General features: G+C 38.4%; 2 protein-coding genes across 3 annotated transcripts; one reads left to right on the top strand and one right to left on the bottom strand.

Moving 5' to 3' along the window:
- The first annotated feature begins 369 nt into the window (after window positions 1–369).
- Window positions 370–10,298, top strand: cog2 (component of oligomeric golgi complex 2). Of its 2 annotated transcripts, XM_005914198.3 has the most exons (18): window positions 370–547; window positions 1,370–1,531; window positions 3,358–3,423; window positions 3,509–3,589; window positions 3,710–3,813; window positions 4,058–4,166; window positions 4,763–4,942; window positions 5,135–5,259; window positions 5,679–5,805; window positions 5,919–6,058; window positions 6,826–6,887; window positions 6,978–7,129; window positions 7,281–7,466; window positions 7,620–7,692; window positions 7,823–7,965; window positions 9,003–9,142; window positions 9,360–9,543; window positions 9,693–10,298. In XM_005914198.3, exons 1-18 carry the CDS (start codon window positions 491–493, stop codon window positions 9,789–9,791), a joined length of 2,190 nt encoding a protein of 729 aa, XP_005914260.1. In that variant the 5' UTR covers window positions 370–490; the 3' UTR covers window positions 9,792–10,298. The 2 variants fall into 2 exon arrangements, with proteins under 2 accessions (XP_005914260.1, XP_042081382.1); XM_042225448.1 differs by lacking the exons at window positions 370–547; window positions 1,370–1,531; window positions 3,358–3,423 and having other exon boundaries at window positions 3,509–3,588; window positions 3,708–3,813.
- Window positions 10,299–11,780: 1,482 nt separating this feature from the next.
- agt (angiotensinogen) lies at window positions 11,781–14,678 on the bottom strand (the record flags this gene model as incomplete). The annotated part of the gene is given in 6 exon segments (XM_005914197.2): window positions 11,781–12,458; window positions 12,547–12,703; window positions 12,956–13,104; window positions 13,211–13,335; window positions 13,710–14,076; window positions 14,224–14,678. Coding segments are annotated over 6 exon segments (1,392 nt in total). The 3' UTR covers window positions 11,781–12,281.
- Window positions 14,679–17,864: the final 3,186 nt, after the last annotated feature.

Here is a 17,864-nt window from a genome sequence, read left to right as displayed (position 1 = left end):
TCGCGAATTATTAATTAAACAAGACCTCAATATATGGATTAAAATAGATTTTTCTTTTCATATCTACTGCAAAGAAAAGAGAAACGCTGTTGATGTTGGAAAGGACTGTCACAGTGAATGCGGATTTAGTTTTAATTATTTTTTTTCTATATACTGCAAATTAACAAAATGGCATTTGGAAATAAAAAATTGAGCACCTAAAAGTTTTGAGCAATTTTATGTGACTACTCTGAAATCCAAAATTATTAGTAACAAACCATTTTATTTATTTAAATATTAAAATATTTAGGTTATATTCAACAGCGACCCCTGCGGTCTCAATGCACTGTGGTCACATTGCATGGGGCCTCTAGGGGGCGCAGGAGTATTATCTTAATCACTGTCTTCTTCGTTGGTGCGCTTGCCATGTTTGCGGAAGCTTGACTGCAGCTAGCTCAAGGCTGGTCGTCATTTCTTTGACTGTAGCTTCAAGTTGTGTTTTCTTATAAAAATGAATCTACCAAAGGGACCGGATTCTCTGTGCTTCGATAAGGATGTTTTTATGAAGGTAAGAGTGTGTAAATGCTGGTTAAAGCGTTAGGTTGTCAAACTAGCTAGCATTAGGCTAGCTAAATGTCGATAGTGGACGTTCATTCTGATGCTCCTGTGTCAGTAAAGGTTTACCAGTCAGTAGATATGAATGTTTTTACCGAGCCAGCAGAGTAACCTTAAATAACAGGCAACATGCAGGCGTTTCTGCGTGAAACAGTCGACGCCTGAGGATTGCAGTTTGAGCACTTACCTGACACTTTGTTAGGTACACCTGTCCAAGTGCTTGTTAACTCAGAAATGTAAATATGTAATTAGCCAATCACATGGCAGTAATCCAAAGCGTTTGCTCGTGTGGACGAGTTTTAGACTTGGCTTGTTGAAGTTCAAACCGACCATCAAAAGGAGGGATGAGAGTGATCAAAGTGGCTTTAAACGTGGCATTTCCCTACACGACCCTCTATACGGTTCACAGAGAATGGTGTAAAAATAGAGAAAATATGCAGTGAACAGCTGATCTCTGGGTGAAAATTCCTCGTCGATGTCACAGGAGAATGGCTGATAGAGCTGCAAAAGTAACTAAAATAACCAGATGTTACAACCAAACTATGCAGAAGAGCATCTCTGAATGCACCACACACACCGGTGCCTTTCCTGTTCTTGAAATGAGTGGCATTTCAAGAACAGGAAAGGCACCGATCTTTCCGAATCTATGTTCAGTCTATCACCAGTCAATTAAGGCAGTTCTCAAACCAAAAGGAGGGCCAAGATGTACCTATCAAAGTGACCAGAGTTAATGTGTCGTTGAATGCATGCTGCCTTCTTCCCTTTGTGTCTGCAGGATGACTTTGACGTTGACCAGTTTGTGGCTGAGTGTCGGAAACAGGTCCAGCTGGAAGAACTGAGAGAGGACCTGGAGCTCTACTACAAGCTGTTGAAAACAGCCATGGTGGAGCTCATCAACAAGGACTATGCAGACTTTGTTAACCTCTCTACCAACCTGGTCAGTTGTTATTCATGTTATCTAATTGCAGTAACTGTAATTTTAAATGTGTAAAGTTTAGAAACAGTAGCCAACAGGAGGATGTCCCTTGGTGTAATTTAAAATTTAACATAATTGTAAACTGCCTTGATGAAATGTAGCTAATAAATCAGTCATTATTATTGGTAGGTATTGTTTTATTTATGTAAATAAACAGAATGTATGTGTTGTCAGTTATTAGATCTACTCAATGATTTAATTTGTAAATTAAGTGATGGGAAAAATGGCCAAATCTGTAGAACTAATCAAGCAAACCTTTGCTGGTTCAACTTCGAAAATGTGAGCACTTCATACTTTTCTGTTTCAATAAGGAGAGGCCGTTGGGAACAATGATTTAGTAAGAAAGAGAATTGAATTGGCGTTTAGACTCTAGCCCATCATAGCAGAACAAAATCCTAGCAGTGTAAGAAGTTATGACAGGACCCTAACTAGAGGAGAAGATGAAGACGGAGGCTTGGATTGGGCTGTAACTGATCAGTGTGAGATGGCAATGGGGAGAAGGCGGCTGCCTGAAAGGCAGAAAGATAGAAGAGCAGTGAGGTTTAAAGCACATAGAATGGGGACTGATTGGTGTGGAGATAGCAGGCAAGAAAATGATTGGATAAGTAATGATGGCTGTACTGAGTTTGACAGCGTATCAGCCTGAACACCCAAGAAAGCAGGCAGATGAGTGATTACGGATCTTACTTATTGAACTTGCATTCAAGTTTTTAACTTTTCATGCTTACTAGACTTCAAAACTTTGAGATGAAACTGTAAAACAAATCTTTCTTGGTGTATCTTTTAATGATTATTTTTAACTGGAAAATGAAATGTCAAACTGTAGAATCAGAATCAGAATCAGAAAGGGTTTTATTGCCAAATGTTGAGCAGGTTTACAACATTAGGAAATTGCTGCGGTGCTACAGTGCAAACATACTGTCATAAAAATATAAAAATAAGAATAAGAATTAAAAGTGCTAAGTGGATAGATATATACATGATATATACATGAGTGCAGGTGGTGATCAGTGCCAAACATGGAATGAAGTATCCATCCTTTGAATTTCTGTGGTGCAGAACTTATCCAGAAAGATGAATACTCATTTGTAGTATGTTCATAAATTATTACACTTGTGGTTTAAAAATGCCAAAAGGTATTCAAGCCACCATTGATCAGTCACAGTCCACACAGCGTTATCGTCACAGGCTAAGTGCGCAAAAGTCTGCTGCGTCACAAAGTTGACAAATTTTGGCAGAGCCAAACATGGGGTTTTCTACTTATAGTCGAGAGGTTTACCAGATAAGGCCAGTGCACTGTTTATTTGCAGTTTTTGCACCCAAATAATTGTTACTGTTCAGTAAAAAATAATTGTTACGGTACTGTTCAGTAACAATTATTATTTGGATAGTTTTGGGAGATCTTTGCAGAGTTTAAGATTATAATAATAAACATTACAAATATTGGTTGTTCTTGATTGCATTTGGCCATTTTTAAGTGCAGCTGGGGCTCTTGTGTCCTTCGCTGGCTTTTCCCATGCTGAATCACAAATTTGTTTTGGACAAAGTTTGACTATAAATTGTCAGCTTGTGGCAAGAAATCATAACAGGAATTTCCATCTTTTCCACTTTTTTTTTTTTTTTCAGAGCAATGTATTCAGCAAAATATCTGTGACTTACTGTTATTAACAGTTATGAATCTAGTATTTGGTCTGTTAATATGCTTCTGAACAGTTAAACAAATCCTACAGTTTTAATATTCTTAAATAAAGCCTGGGCCTAATCTGACGTCTGCTCCTTCATCTTAGGTTGGGATGGACAAAGCACTCAATCAGCTTTCTGTCCCATTAGGACAGTTACGTGAGGAGGTTATGGTACGTTCTTGTCTGAATAAATATACTTCCGACTGTAATTACTTCCTGCCACTGAGTACTTTTCTCTGGTTGTTATTTGTTGCAGAGTCTGCGGTCCTGTGTTAGTGAGGTGATACAGGCGATAGATAACCAGCTGTCAAAGCACGAGGACCTGCAGAAAAAAAAGGTTTGGCTCCTCTTTTTTTTACAGTCAGACTTTATGCTTTGACCAAACTGTATTTTGTATTAATTTTATGTTAAGCCCATAGCAAGCTCAGTTCTCCCTTTCATTGTCACCATCAATCAGGTGTGTGTGATGAGGCTGATTCAGGTTGTACGATCAGTGGAGAAGATTGAGAAAATCCTTCACTCACAGAGTTCCAAGGAATCCAGCTCTCTGGAGATCAGCAGGTAGAGAGCTGACATGCTAATCTAGTCAATCTGTGTATTACTTGATAGATTGTTAAATTATATCTGAAATGATTAAGAAAAATTCAAACCAGATCCCAGGCATCACATCAGGAGTTATGTTTTGTTGAGCTTGGTCTTTGCAGGGACATAATGCTATCTTGCGAGTCAGACCATTTTCCATAGATCCTCTTTTTTTATTATTATTTTTTTTATTGTGAGGGTTTTTATTTTTCTTTATTCACAGCCCCTTGTTAGCAGGACAGATCCTAGAAAGGATTGCAACAGAGTTCAACCAGCTGCAGTTCCACGCTGTACAGAGCAAAGGCATGCCCCTGCTGGACAAAGTCAGACCTGTAAGTATTAATGAACCAATCACTTAGGGTGTTTGCGGACTTATAATTCATTTACTCTGGTCTGAATCAGTTGATGAGTTTGTAAACATGTAGCTTTATTCTGTGGTTTGGATATGTTCCCACAGAGAAAAATCAAAGTGAACTCCCAAATGTGTCACTACAACTCATGTGAAAAAGTTCAGTCTGCTCATTGGCCAGATGTGTCTGGGGTGGGAGCATAAAAGTAAAGACAGGAAGAAAGTGTTGTGTGAGAAAATGGAAAATTTACATTCATTTCACAGCTAGTTGCTAGCTCGTGCAGAGGTTTGCACATCTATAGTAACTTCCCACATCAAGAATACAAAGCATGCATGGCTATCTGTTCATTCTTTAGCTCAAACTTGTAGCACACACCTAGTAGTTGGTCTGGATCGGGGTTAGATCACATTTACCCCCAAAATAAACTGCACTGGGGTTTGTTTGGAACATACTGAGACTAACTCTTTTCAAAGGGTCTCAGTGTTTTTTGGGGGGGGTTTATGTCTGCACCTGAGTATGACTATTGTGTTCACACCTGCACAAAACGAACCGCACCAAGTGGGAATGTCTTCTGCCAGCGTATTGCAGGGATCACGTCTATGCTGCAGCAGTCTCTGGAGGGTCTGCTGATTGAGGGCTTGCAGACATCGAATGTGGACATGGTACGTCACTGCTTGAGGACTTACGCCACCGTAGACAAGACTCGAGATGCTGAGGCCCTGGTAGGACAGGTGCTCGTCAAACCATATATGGACCAGGTAAATATGACACACATACCTCAGCTTTTTGGGTAACTATGTTTTAGATATTATCTAACATGAATGGGAGCATTATTAGTTTATAATAAATATGGCAGAGAAAATTCTGACTTTTTAAAAAGACAGATTTCGATGAAATACTGAAAAAGAGATACAAAATTCATTTAATCCCCTGTCATGTTCTTTCTTTAGGTGATAGTTGAAGAAGTGGTAAAGTCCAGTCCAAGCGGTCTTCAGATGATGTACTCTAGACTTTTGGAGTTTGTTCCACACCACTGTAGACTTCTCAGAGAGGTGACTGGAGGAGCCATATCCAGGTATTAATGTTACAGGCGTATTCATCCAAAGCACATTCAGTGTCACTGCATTTAATATATGAACCAGGTTATGTGATTATCTTTACACCATTTTGGTAGCTATTTTTTTTTTTAGTTAAGTGATGTCATTTCTTGGCCATATGCTTGGGGACAAATAAAAGGACATTTTGGGATAAATTTAAAGTTTAAGATTTGTGTCAAATAGGATATTTTTGTCCTAATTCTGAAAATTTGGGAGAACAATTTTGAAAAGCCAAAAAACAATATATTCTAATAGTTTCACTGAGTAGTGGCTTTCAATTTTTGTACAAAACTGATAATTTCTACTAGTATTACGAACACAAAGTAAGTCAGTGGCTATAATAGTGACTACTGAATAAAGTTTCAAAGCATATTTTAAATGTACCCTTTATTCTCAGTGACAGAGCTGACATAGTGCCAGGTTATGATTTCCTGGTGAACTCTGTTTGGCCAGAGATGGTCAAAGGCATAGAGGAAAGGTTGGCCTACATCTTTAACCCTGGAAACCCCGACATATTCTACGAGGTAAAGCTGCAGTGACACAATTAGACTGTGTATGCATGTGTATGGTCACATAATGCAAGGTTTGATTGTATAATTTTTTCTTGCGTTTCCTTTTCGTTTTATCATCTTTTTAGCGTTACAGTGTAACTATGGAGTTTGTGCAGAGGTTTGAACGACAGTGTAGCTCACAGGCCAGTGTGAAGAGACTGAGAATACACCCTTCATATACAAGCTTCCAGAACAAATGGAACCTGCCTGTCTACTTTCAGTTACGGTGAGTATTACCATAATACACTCAAACACTCTGTGTCTCTTTCCAGAAGAAGTTTGTCATTTTTATAAACATAAAGGGCCTTAACTGTTCAGTCATGTTCACAGTGTTACTTTAAGTATGTTTGTATATTGTATGTTTGTTACCCATAAGCTGAAAATCCAAAAACTTTTTAGGGAATTGGTTGAAGTAACATTTTTTTTTAATGTAGAATAAAAATCATACACAACTTTTAGTTATACATTTTTCTAACAATATTGATATTATATAAATAAAGATGTGTACAGCATGTACTTTTGAAAAAAAAATGTAGTCTTTCTTCAAGAACTTAAGAGAAATGTTTGGATTAAAATGGCAACCTGTCAGCAATTTTGGGGGATAATACAAGTTGGCAAACGGTCAGGAAGTTACTAAACATAGTCCATAAACATGCTGCTGGACCTTGGCTGAAAGGTGATTGATCTCTGTGGAAAAATAGAGAAGTTGTTTTTCAACCTCTTCCCACCCCCACAGACTCGCACACTGTAAAGCATACAACACAAATACACACACACATTCATCATTGCACGTCAAGAGAAAGATTAGGGCTCATGTCTTTATTTCACAACCACCATGGTTAAACTTTTCTGGAAAGTTGAAAGTTTCCATTACACGTGTTGTTGTTTCACGCTATGAGCACGTACACATCAGAGCTGATGCAAGAAAGAAGCTGATAACAGATTGATTGTCTTCTTCCTTCCCTCTCTGTGTTGCTAATTTTGTTTTTCCAGATACAAGGAAATTGCAGGACGTCTAGAGAATGCTATTAGTGATGGATTAGTGGCAGCACCAGGTGGATTTATTTTATTTTTTTAAATTGTATTTGAATTTTATCTGTTCCTTATACAGTACTTAGAGTAACTATGTATCTGCTTACGTTCAGCTGGCAGTGCATACCACCTGCAGGTATCTGAGGTGTTGTGGTCCTGCTTAGTGAGATGTTGGTCAGACAATGTCTATCTGTCACCTCTGGCACATCGCTTCTGGAAGCTTACGCTGCAGCTGTACTCAAGATATGCCAAGTTTCTTGATGAGGTAAACTTAAAATATATGAGTGATTATTTATGTGATTATTTATTTATTGATTATTTTATTTATTTATGAGATTTTAAAAAAATGCCAAAGAAGCCAAATTAAAAGCCAGTTGTTATAACCTGTTTCTCATCTTGATTGTTGTCTTGTGCAGGTGCTGACTAAGTCTCCGCCCTCTGAGGTGACTAAGGAGCCAACCAGGCCTCTGCCGAGCTCAGCTTCTTCTACATCTAGCAGAACATCACTGGAGGAAGGCGGCAGTGAGAGTGGGAGTCCTGCCTCCCTGTCCACCAAACAGCTGGTTTACATTGCAGCAGACATCCAAAAACTGCAGGAGCAGGTGCTCACAAACAAACTAATTACATTTTTATCTGTGTAGTTCCAACTTGTTTACATTTAATATATTACTGTTTAGCCTGATGTGCAGTTTCTTAAAGGATTTTCCTTTTTAGTTTCCTTTTTTTCATCTCACAATTGGCTTGTCTTTCTTTAGATCCCAGAGTTGTCAGAGATGGTCAGAAAGCGGTTTGAAGCCATTGGATTCAAAAACCTTTCTCTTGTGGAAGGTGACTTACAGTTTAGGTTCACTTCTTATGCAGTATTTTCTATCATTTCTTAAATCTCAGGTTTTTCCACTTCCTGATGTTAGCTCAAGTTGACTGTATGTGCATTAACGAGTGCTCTCCTCTATGTCAGATGCTCTAGCAGACTCCAAGGCTTCCCTGTCAAGCAGCATTCCCTCTCTGAACACTAGGATGACCCAGCATCTGACCGAACGCAGCTGTCGATTCCTGAAGAGTGCCTCAGAGGTTCCACGACTCTACCGCAGAACTAATAAAGTAAGAGAAGTTGCAATTATGTATACAAATGTCTTTATCCAATGTTTTCATAAGGTGCACTCTCACATATCATATCTTAGATGCCGTTGCGTTCAAATGGTTGTTTATGCAGGAAACACCATATGTAAAATTCAAAATCTTATCTTGGAAATGCACAACATATTCAACTCAAAATTAAGCTGAATTAACAACCATGGGTAGATTTTATGTTTGATATTCAAATCCCAGAAGGCTTTTATTGAAATGAATAATGGTTCAGTAATGTGCTGATTTGATTTATTGATTGTGTGTAAAGTCGTGTAGTCACTGAGCATAAAGTTTCATTATGATTTTGTCGTAAATTGCAGTTTCATCAAAAAAAAAAAAAAAGGCAAGAGAAATTTACTGGACTTTTAAATGCTTTGACTTTATTTTTCTATTGAACATGTGTGTTCTTGCATTCATTCACCAACTTGCATGGTCATTTGCTGCAAGCCCTTTTAGCACATCACTGCAGTGCTGCTGGACTTTGCATAACTACATACATTTGAAATAGTCTGTTATTCTGATTAATCAGTCATTTCTGTGGCAATGTTGGCAGACTCCTTTATTATTAGTGATTGATAATTGTAGAGTGAATATCAGAACAATATCTGCCAAGTCTTTATAATCAATGTGATCCAAATCATTGCAAAATGAGTTCCACTTTGTAAACTCGGTCAATATATAAGGCAAAACAATGCTAATCTGAGTTGGTTAAAATATATTAAAAAGAAACCCATTAAATATCTCTAAAGGTTTTTAGACATGTTGCACCTGTGACTGGTTGTTTTTTTGTCTGATATTTGATCCACTATACTTGTAACTATGTACCAACTTACACTGCAATACTTGCACAACAAAGCAAGTGGTTCACAACAGGAGGCCAAGAAAAATAATTCATTTTATATTAATTTAATTTTTACATTTGGTCAAAACAGTATTAAAATGCTTAATATAAAGCTTGTATATTGATTTATAGTATATAATATCATACTTTGTACCTCCTCTCCATGTAGGATATACCGGTGCGTGCATCAGCGTACATGGATAATGCCTTACGCCCGTTACATCAGTTACTAACTGATTCGACAGGGCTGGTCACCCCTCACACAGCACAAGAGTGGCTGCGAGTTTCACTGTCTGAGTGCACACAGAAGTAAGCATTACACATATCCACCACTAAACCCTGATACAATAATAGATTTGATGACTTAGAAATATGGTCTGTGATGATGTTACAATAATGTTTCTTTATTGCAACAGGGAGAATAGTTCTTTCTAAAAGCTGGATTGTTTACATTTTATAAAGATGTTTCCAACCTCAGCCAGCGAATTAAATTTGTTTCTACTTTCCCATCTCGTGTTGTGTTCAGGTACTATGAGACCATCTCAGAGGTGCTGAGCTCAGTCAGAAAGATGGAAGAGAGTTTGAAACGCTTGAAACAAGCCAGGAAGGGTGCAGCCGCGACTACAACAGCAGGAGCAAATGGTGGACTAACAGATGATGGCAAGATTCGTCTTCAGCTGGCACTAGATGTGGAATACTTGGGGGAACAGGTGGGTGCTATTCCATGAGTGCACAACCACATGTAGTCCATGTATGAAGACACATATATGAACATGTGACAAGCAGTGCACATTTATCAGTCAACAAAAATATGTTTTTAGAAACTCATGGCCTAACTTTATACTGTTGTGTGCCTCAGATTCAGAAGATGGGTCTTCAGCCAACTGACATCTCTATGTTCTCCACTCTGATGGATCTTGTGAAGGAAGCCAGAGAGCTTGCTGAACAAAACCAATAAAACAGACTCTGCAATGACTGAAACACTGATATGCAGCACTTCACATCTTCACATTTCCTTGAGACTTGTGGAGGATAAAACTTGTCCGAGTCATGGGCTGGTAAGAGGTGAAAATAATGGGAAGAATTAACGCTACTGGAATCATTTTCAAACATTTGTACCAAATCACTTAGTTCAATGTAAACTTTGGAACTGGGCTGTAAATTGTTGGCTGACACAGCATAGAAACTACTGCTGGAGCATCAGCAGTTCTGGTGTAGGCAAAATGGAGAAAAGGGACTGGATGGTACTATGATTATGTAATTTTATGTAACTACTGTATTGTACTTTCACTGGGCCAGAAAGTTGCATAGCAAGAGGCTCAAAATAAGTTACAAAGGGAGTACATTGATCATTATTTGGTGATGGATTAATCTAAGAGAAGTCTGTTAATTTGTCACATGTGTGCAAAACAGTTGTATAATATAATATGTTTAACATGAAGGTAATGAAGAACTTTGTACAGAATGTTATACTGTGTGTGGTTTTATTACAAAGACACATTAGCAAGTTATACTTAATGGCCACTTTATTAGGTAAACCTGTTCAACTGCTCATTCATGCAAATATCTAATCAGCCAATCAAAATGCAGTTAACCTGCTGAGGTTCAAACCAAGCATGAGAATGAGAACAAAAGTGATTTCAAAAACTGCTGATCTATTGGGATTTTCCCACATAGCCATTTTGAGAGTTTAAAGAAAAAAATGTTCCAAAAAAAGAGGAAGTATCCAGTGAGTGGCAGGTCTCTGGGTGAAAATGATCCCAGAGATCAGAGGAGAATGCCCAGACAGGAAGGCAAGAGTAATTCAAATAGTCACTCGTTGCAACCAAGATGAGCAGAAGAGCATCTCTGAATGCACAGCATGTTCAATCTTGAAGGAGGTGACCACCTGAAGTCTCACTTCCGTGAGCTAAGAACAGAAAACTGATGCTAAAATTCACATAGGCTCACCAAAACTGGACAATGATATACTGGAAAAGCATTCTCTGGTCTAATGAGTCTCATTTTCTGCTGAAAAAAATCACATTTGCAAAATGAAATAGAAAATGGTTTCATGAACATGAAAACACTTTACTCAAATGGCCTCCACAGTCACCAGATCTCAATCGCTCAGTCTTAACAGAGCACCTTTGAATGGTGGAATGGGATGTTCAGAAATTCCGAGACAAATCTGCACCAGTATGGACAATGGAAACATTCCTCAGAGTAATATTTCCATGGTCCATTTTGACACAATAGCACCTTGTTGAATCTATGCCATGAAGAAATTAGGCAGTTCTGAAAGCTAAAAGGGGGTCCAACCACATACTAGCTTGGTGTAACTAATGTAGTGTCCGGTGAGTGTATATGAGTCATTGTTTTCACCGCATGCATGCTTATACTCAGTGCTACCAATAACGCTGCAGGACCATGAACCTTTAATAAACCGCAACATTATTACATGCACAGGAAAGCTAAACGGGAGAATAACATTTGTTTTTGTGAATGCTGAAGCAAGTTATTCAAACCCTATAAATCACAGCCAGCCTTCAGTAATGCTGACATGCATGTGCATTATTTTTCACTCATTAACTAACGTATATAATTATGTGTAAAAGGTGATAAATAATTGCTAGTACAGTAACCTTATTTTAAGCCAGGCCTTATAACATCTTAGTTACAAATTTGCTGAGATCTACATTAAAATTATTTTTGGGATTATTTTCAGTAGATTTTCTCACTCTGTAACTGTTTTTCTATTAAATCCACAACCTCTTCATTACTTTTAGTTACATGGTATGGTGATGGTACGAGAGGCTTATTCCTAATACTATAATCGTTTTATGCATAGACTATATGAGAATAAATATGATAGCCTGGACTTTCCTTACCTGTTTAAATGACTTCCCACAAATCTCACAGATTAAGTAGGTCAATTGAAATGCTGATTAAAAACCAGTGAACTTTGTTTGTATTTGGAAACAGATGCTTTATTTCAGCAAAACCAAATCATAACAAAACAAAAACAGACTCTTAGTTACAATATACAACATGCTAGCCGAGCATCACAGACAGTCGTGGTTACTGTACTTCCTGTACTCTGCTGAAAAATACTGTACAGAACTCTGCTATAATAAATTTTACAAAAAAAAAACTAATTAGGATTTTCACATTATGCTTGAAAACAACTTAAAGTAACATGTTTTCATAAATACTGCAAATGAGAGCCATCAGTAACACTGTTAGATCCTTATTCCGTGTGGGTACACTTAATTCCTCATGCACTGTATGTGAGAATTATTTCAGAAGGAAAACAAATCTATGATTTTAAACACAATGTCTGCAGCATGAGAGATTTCCTGCAGAAATGAAAGCTGTAGATGATAAAGTACGTTGTAAAGAAATAGTCCTGGTATGTGGGAAATTTTTCATGTCAGGGGGGTTTGTTCACTTAAAGCACTATATATCATTAGACCAGAGGATTTATGATCTTGCCCAGCATAAGGATGGAGTTAGAATTTCCTTCTACAACAGAAAAAAAGAAAGGCCTGTTAATGGACAGCTTCAGAGGGACGCCCTCTTCCTGTGTCTGGTCCTGAGGTTCTGCTCCTTCCTCTGACATCTCAAACAGCACTTTGTTGATGGCCTAAGAGGAGACATGAAGGTCTATTAATGTCTCATAAATATACAGAGAGTGATTTTTATATTATGACAAGCTGACTACTCAGGCTGACCTTATCTATGGTGAAGGGTTTGGTGTTGCTGAGTTGGCCGAAATTGGCCTCGGAGCCGAACAGTTTGGCCTCGATTTCAGGATCCACGGTAGTCAGCAGGTCACGCAAATCAGTCACAGAGGACATGGAGAACTTGGGGAGTGACAGCTCCAGGAGACTGGAAGAGGGAGACAGAGTTTATAATGAGTGTGTTTTTTGTTTTGTTGTTGTTGTTGTTTTTGTTTTTTGTTTTTTAAATTTTAACAGTATTGGACCTGAACCTAAAAATCCATAGCTTTTTTTTTTCCTCCTATTTTGATCTTTTGAGTTAAAAACAGCATATAGGCACGACGTTTCTGTTCAAAAAAAGAACAACCGTTCAAGGTCAAAGTTTATTCTAAGTCTAGTACTAGTAAAGTTCAATAATCACCCTTCCTGAAGGTTTTGGTGCCAGTCAGAAATTATGTCTGTGCGCAGCTTTGACTCCACATCACCGAGTTTAACCCCCTCATGAGGCAAGACCAACAACATGTAGGAGTGTTTGCTCAGAGACAGCTTCACAATGGTGCATTGCCGCACCTTCAAAATAAAAGAACAAAAATATTAGAGTCAGGTCGCTATGACTTTAACAAGCTAAATCCACCAACTTGTTATTAATCTTTGTTTCTTAAATACAAAGATTTACCTTATCGTTGAAGTAGTGATACTGACCCGTGTGGGTCATCAGTGGAGCCATTACTGTAGTTGTTTGATCCACATGAAACTCCTTCAAGGTCGTTTCCTCTGGTTGGAAAGCTTTCTTCCAGTTTCCTAAAGAGATGAAACCAAACACAGATTCGAATTTTCTATATACGATAAAGACATTTTTAATGTGAGAGATTTAAGCAAAAGTCTGAGGAAAGGAAATGCTCCATGATGAAAAGGCTGAGACTGTGGCCCACCGATATCTCTATGGTACAATCAGCATTGTTATTTGTGAAGTTTGGCATCTGGATCAATGCACATAAAGCTGGTAATTAGAGTCACAATTAATAGAACTGCAAAAAGTTATATATTTATAGATTAGTGCCATACATAATGTACCGGGGTTGACAAGCTGGTGTAGGCTGCAGAAAGCTAGTTTGAACTTTTAATTGTGAATTCTAATCTACGTACTTTGTATAATCAACTTAACAGAGACAGACCTTGGAAGTTGAAGGAGGTGATGAACAGAAGGTTACTGGTGGCATTCAGATCTTTGAAGATGTCCTTCACCTTCCTATCTGACGTCATCTCCACAAAGCTGTTGACCAGCTGCTCTGCTTCCTGAGGTTTGGAGAAGTCTACACCTCGGATAAACGACGTGTCTGACAAGTCCTGTGTGCCTTGAATAAAGTCCTCGGACAGCTGAGCATCCTGACGAGTGAAGGCCCAAACCTGGGTAGTGATTTCATCTCTGGGTCCATCGTCCACTAGAGAATTAATGCCCTGCAGGGTCTTAAGAACTTTGTGTCCATCCATTAAGGACACGCAGTCCTTTCCATCAGTATCCCTACTCAGGCCTAGTAGAAGCTGGATAGAAAGAAATGAATTGAGGTTGTTTACTTCTTTGTAGAGTGAAAGTACAAGACATAATCAAATAATCAGATGGATGGTCAGACAGATAGCCTAGGCTCAGCAGGTTCTACTTCAACAGTGACAACAAAAGTAAATAAATACCTGGAATGAACCGGCTGTCTTCTTGGAGGCTCCCAGGTAGAAGGTGACCAGGGATCCAAAGGTGTTGACTGGAGATAAGAGTGTGTTAGTGCTGTGCTGCTTGCTGCTGAGAGCCTGGTACATCCTCAAGCCTAGAACATTTAATAGCGCTGCCAAAACTGCTGTCCTCTCTGTGATGTTTTGCCTCTGTACATTGACTTTTGATGGATCCCTGTGGTCTGGTGTCAAGACTTCATTGTCAAGGGGAGCCACAGGAAGTGTCTCCAGAGGCTTAACCGTGGGGGCCTGCAGGGACTCACAGCTGACATTCTCGGCAGCAAAAAGATAGAAGGGGTGAACGTAGACTCGGTTGGCTTGGCTTCCTGAGAGGCAGCAGTATAGTAGGAGGACCAGAAGAGGTGACCAGAGTCTCTGCATTTTACCTTTGGTTGGAAGTTACCCTAAAATAGTTGTCTCTGTTGGTGGGGGAGACACATATTTAGTTAGTTCAACCTCAATCACCTCAAGTATAACTGACCATTTTCTGTATCAGCCTGGTTAGGAGAGCGCTGAGTTTGACGTCTTCTGGGAATGTTACGTGACTTTTTCGACAGCTTTCATCACAAATCAGGCTCAATCTGGTTTTCAGCTTGTATATGATTGGCTGGCAGGAACACTGCATGTCAGAGATTGATTGAATTCTTTGTGCGCTTTCTCTCCTGCTGGTCAGTGAGTGAGAGCAGACATTACCCTCGGCAACAGAGGTCGCGTAGATAATGAAGACGTGTTTGTGTGTGTGTGTGTATATTTGCATATGTTCACTGACCCAAATAAGATGGGAAACTTTGTATCCTATAAAAATTTATCTTGCAACGACAGGTACAAACTTAGTTTGCTTAAAATAAATAAAACAACTTATTTATATGTTGTTACTAACTTATTTGTGTGTTTACATAACAAGTCTATAAAAAAAAAACCATATAAAAAAACCCAAAACACATAGAATGAAAGAATCAATAGAAGTACAAAACAAACTTTCACAGCTGTATAAATGCATAATTTATTTTATAGGTCCAATTTTACTGGACAGCTTTCAAGTCAAGTGACAATTTTCATTAATTCTTTCAAGGATTAGTCTAAAAAGCTGTGAAGCAGAGTGACTTTGGTAAGTGCTCTCTTATGCAAAAATAGGACTTTATCCTTTGACTTGATAATGCATAAGTGTGGACTGATGAACTCTTAGAAGCGGTAAGCAAACACTAGATTTTCATCTATTAGGACATGTAACACAGGACATGGCCTTGGTCCCTGATCAATGAAACCAGTGCATTCGATGTTCCTATACACAACTAACCTATTGTGTACCTGCTTACCTTATTACAGACGTGGTGAAAATATGGGCTACTTCACGACTTATGTTATGAGGTTCAGATATGTGAATAGTTTTCTTGAAAATCTATTTTTCATAAAATCTCTTTCTGTATATAGAAATTTTCAAAAATAAATTTCAATTTAATTTCAATTTCAAACATTCTTGCTTTTCAACACATTTAGTTTTTAATTCAGCAAAGCACTCTGGAAAAAAAAATCCCTCCTCATCTTTAACAGTTCAAACTACCACACAATCAAAAAGCAATTACTGAAATAAAGAAAAATAAATTCTCTTACCAGATGGGTCTGCCGTTGTCGCTGGTGAATGAGGTGCTAAGTGAGGTCCTGACTCCTCTGCACTCTTACTTTAACCCACCCGGCCAGCTGTGTGCTCCCACTCTAGTTACTGATTAACCAAAGTACCATTGAGTCAGTCAGGGGCTCTCCTGTCATGACTCATATCCTGCTTTGTACAGACAGCGCTTGAGATATAGATAAATAGGTTTGAGAGTAGGTTTGGGAGACCACCCAGTGCCCTTTTATATAATGACTTTAGGAGAATGGTGCAAGAAAATCCTGAATGGGGTGAAAAGGAGAGTTCAGCTTCTATAAAGAATTGGGAAAATGAGGGATAAACAGTCTTGTTTCAGTTTGTCACCTTTCCAGGGTGATTCACTGAAAAGTCACCATATTGCACACGTATTTATTTGTATGGGGGGATATTGTGTTCTGTATTGATTACGTATGTTCTTTGGAGTTTTTGCTCAACCTAGACGTCAAAGAGGAATTGAGGAAACAAGTTTCATTCAACCCTTTTAAGATTTTCTTGCTTTTTCTTTTTATCATAATGGATCATATGTCTCACATTATTCATTCCATATAATGCACATTTCCTTTTTAGTGTACTTTTAAAATAACACTCACTAAGCCAGGTTAACAGAGAGACTCTGCGGACATCTGTGTAAGATTTTCATGAGTCTTGAGGGTGTTATCATTGGAACAAGAACTATAAAATAACCCCACCTGTTCTGGGAAAAGAGCAAACACTTTTCAAATGTTCAAATAGCTCTTTATGAGACAATGCGTATCATATTTTTTTATCTTAAAATTATTATCTGTGACTACAGTACAGAAAATCCGTCACACTCACACCTGATTCAACAGGACAGGGCACACTAGATTTTCTCACCGGAGAGAACCATCATCAGGTCAAGTGTTTTACACTCCTGCTTTTATCTTTAACAAACACTGTTACAGCGTTAATGGGATAAGAAATTTTATTTGACCTTTCACTTCATGTAATGTTTATCACAGTGCGAAGGATTGTTCTTTTATTTGTCACTAATCTCAGACTAATACAGTATGTCTTTTCTAATATGACAGTCTCTGCAATTGTCCTTTAAAATATATAATAACTTTCAGTTCCATTCAGATATTTTTTAAATAGTGCCTCAAGATGCTTTAAGCTACAACAATAGAAAGAAAATCCCAATAATCAGATGAACCTCTGTGAGCAAGCGCTTGGCAACAGTAGGAACGAAAAACGTCTTTCTAACAGGCAGAAACAGACTCAAGGAAGTGCAGCCATCTGCTGCAACCAGTTGGGGGTGAGGAGAAAGAGAAGAGACTCAAGAGAGACCGGACACGCAATGGGAGACAAAGCCAGAGCTAAATAATGACACATGGAGAGTGAAAAGGGAGTAGAGAAGAAATGCTCAGTGCATCATGGCAGCCTAGGCCTATTGTGACATAACTGTGGATGGTCTAACAATAAGCTTTATTGTAAAGGAAAGTTTGGACTCTAATCTTATGGTAGAGAGGGTGTCTGCCTCCTGAATCTGAACTGGAAGCTGGTTCCACAGCCGAGGGGCCTGAAAGCTGAAACTCTAGATCCACGAGTAAGCCAGCAGTCTGGGAGCAAAATGCTCTGTGAGGATAATATGGTAATAAGATATGATGTGTCTTGATTATTGAAGACTTTGTATATGAGAGGGAGGATATTAAATTTAATTCTGAATTTAACTTGGAGCCAATGAAAAGAAGCCAGTAAGCTAGAAATTTGAGCTCTCTTTCTAGTCCCTGTCAGTGCTCTTGCCACAGAATTTTGGGTTAACTGGAGGTATTGTGTTTTTTTTTCATGGCACAACCAATAATAATGAATTACAAACATCAAGCCTAGAAGTAATAAATCCATTAACTAGTTTTTCAGCATTACACTCAGGCAGTAATGGCAGAAATCAGTCCCATATATTTGTTTAATGTGGACGTTAAATGACTTATCCTGACCAAAA

Source organism: Haplochromis burtoni, unplaced genomic scaffold (assembly GCF_018398535.1).
Source record: "Haplochromis burtoni strain Fernald_Lab_line unplaced genomic scaffold, NCSU_Asbu1 Contig_7, whole genome shotgun sequence".
Lineage (NCBI taxonomy): Eukaryota > Metazoa > Chordata > Actinopteri > Cichliformes > Cichlidae > Haplochromis > Haplochromis burtoni.
Note: the sequence above shows the minus strand (reverse complement) of the source record. Positions and strands in the feature narration are given on the sequence as shown.

Coding starts and splice junctions, on each gene's coding strand:
- cog2 (XM_005914198.3), top strand. CDS start 491: ATGAATCTACCAAAGGGACCGGATTCTCTGTGCTTCGATAAGGATGTT. Junction 3,424..3,508: donor AGTTACGTGAGGAGGTTATG/GTACGTTCTTGT, acceptor TATTTGTTGCAG/AGTCTGCGGTCCTGTGTTAG. Junction 4,943..5,134: donor TCAAACCATATATGGACCAG/GTAAATATGACA, acceptor TTCTTTCTTTAG/GTGATAGTTGAAGAAGTGGT.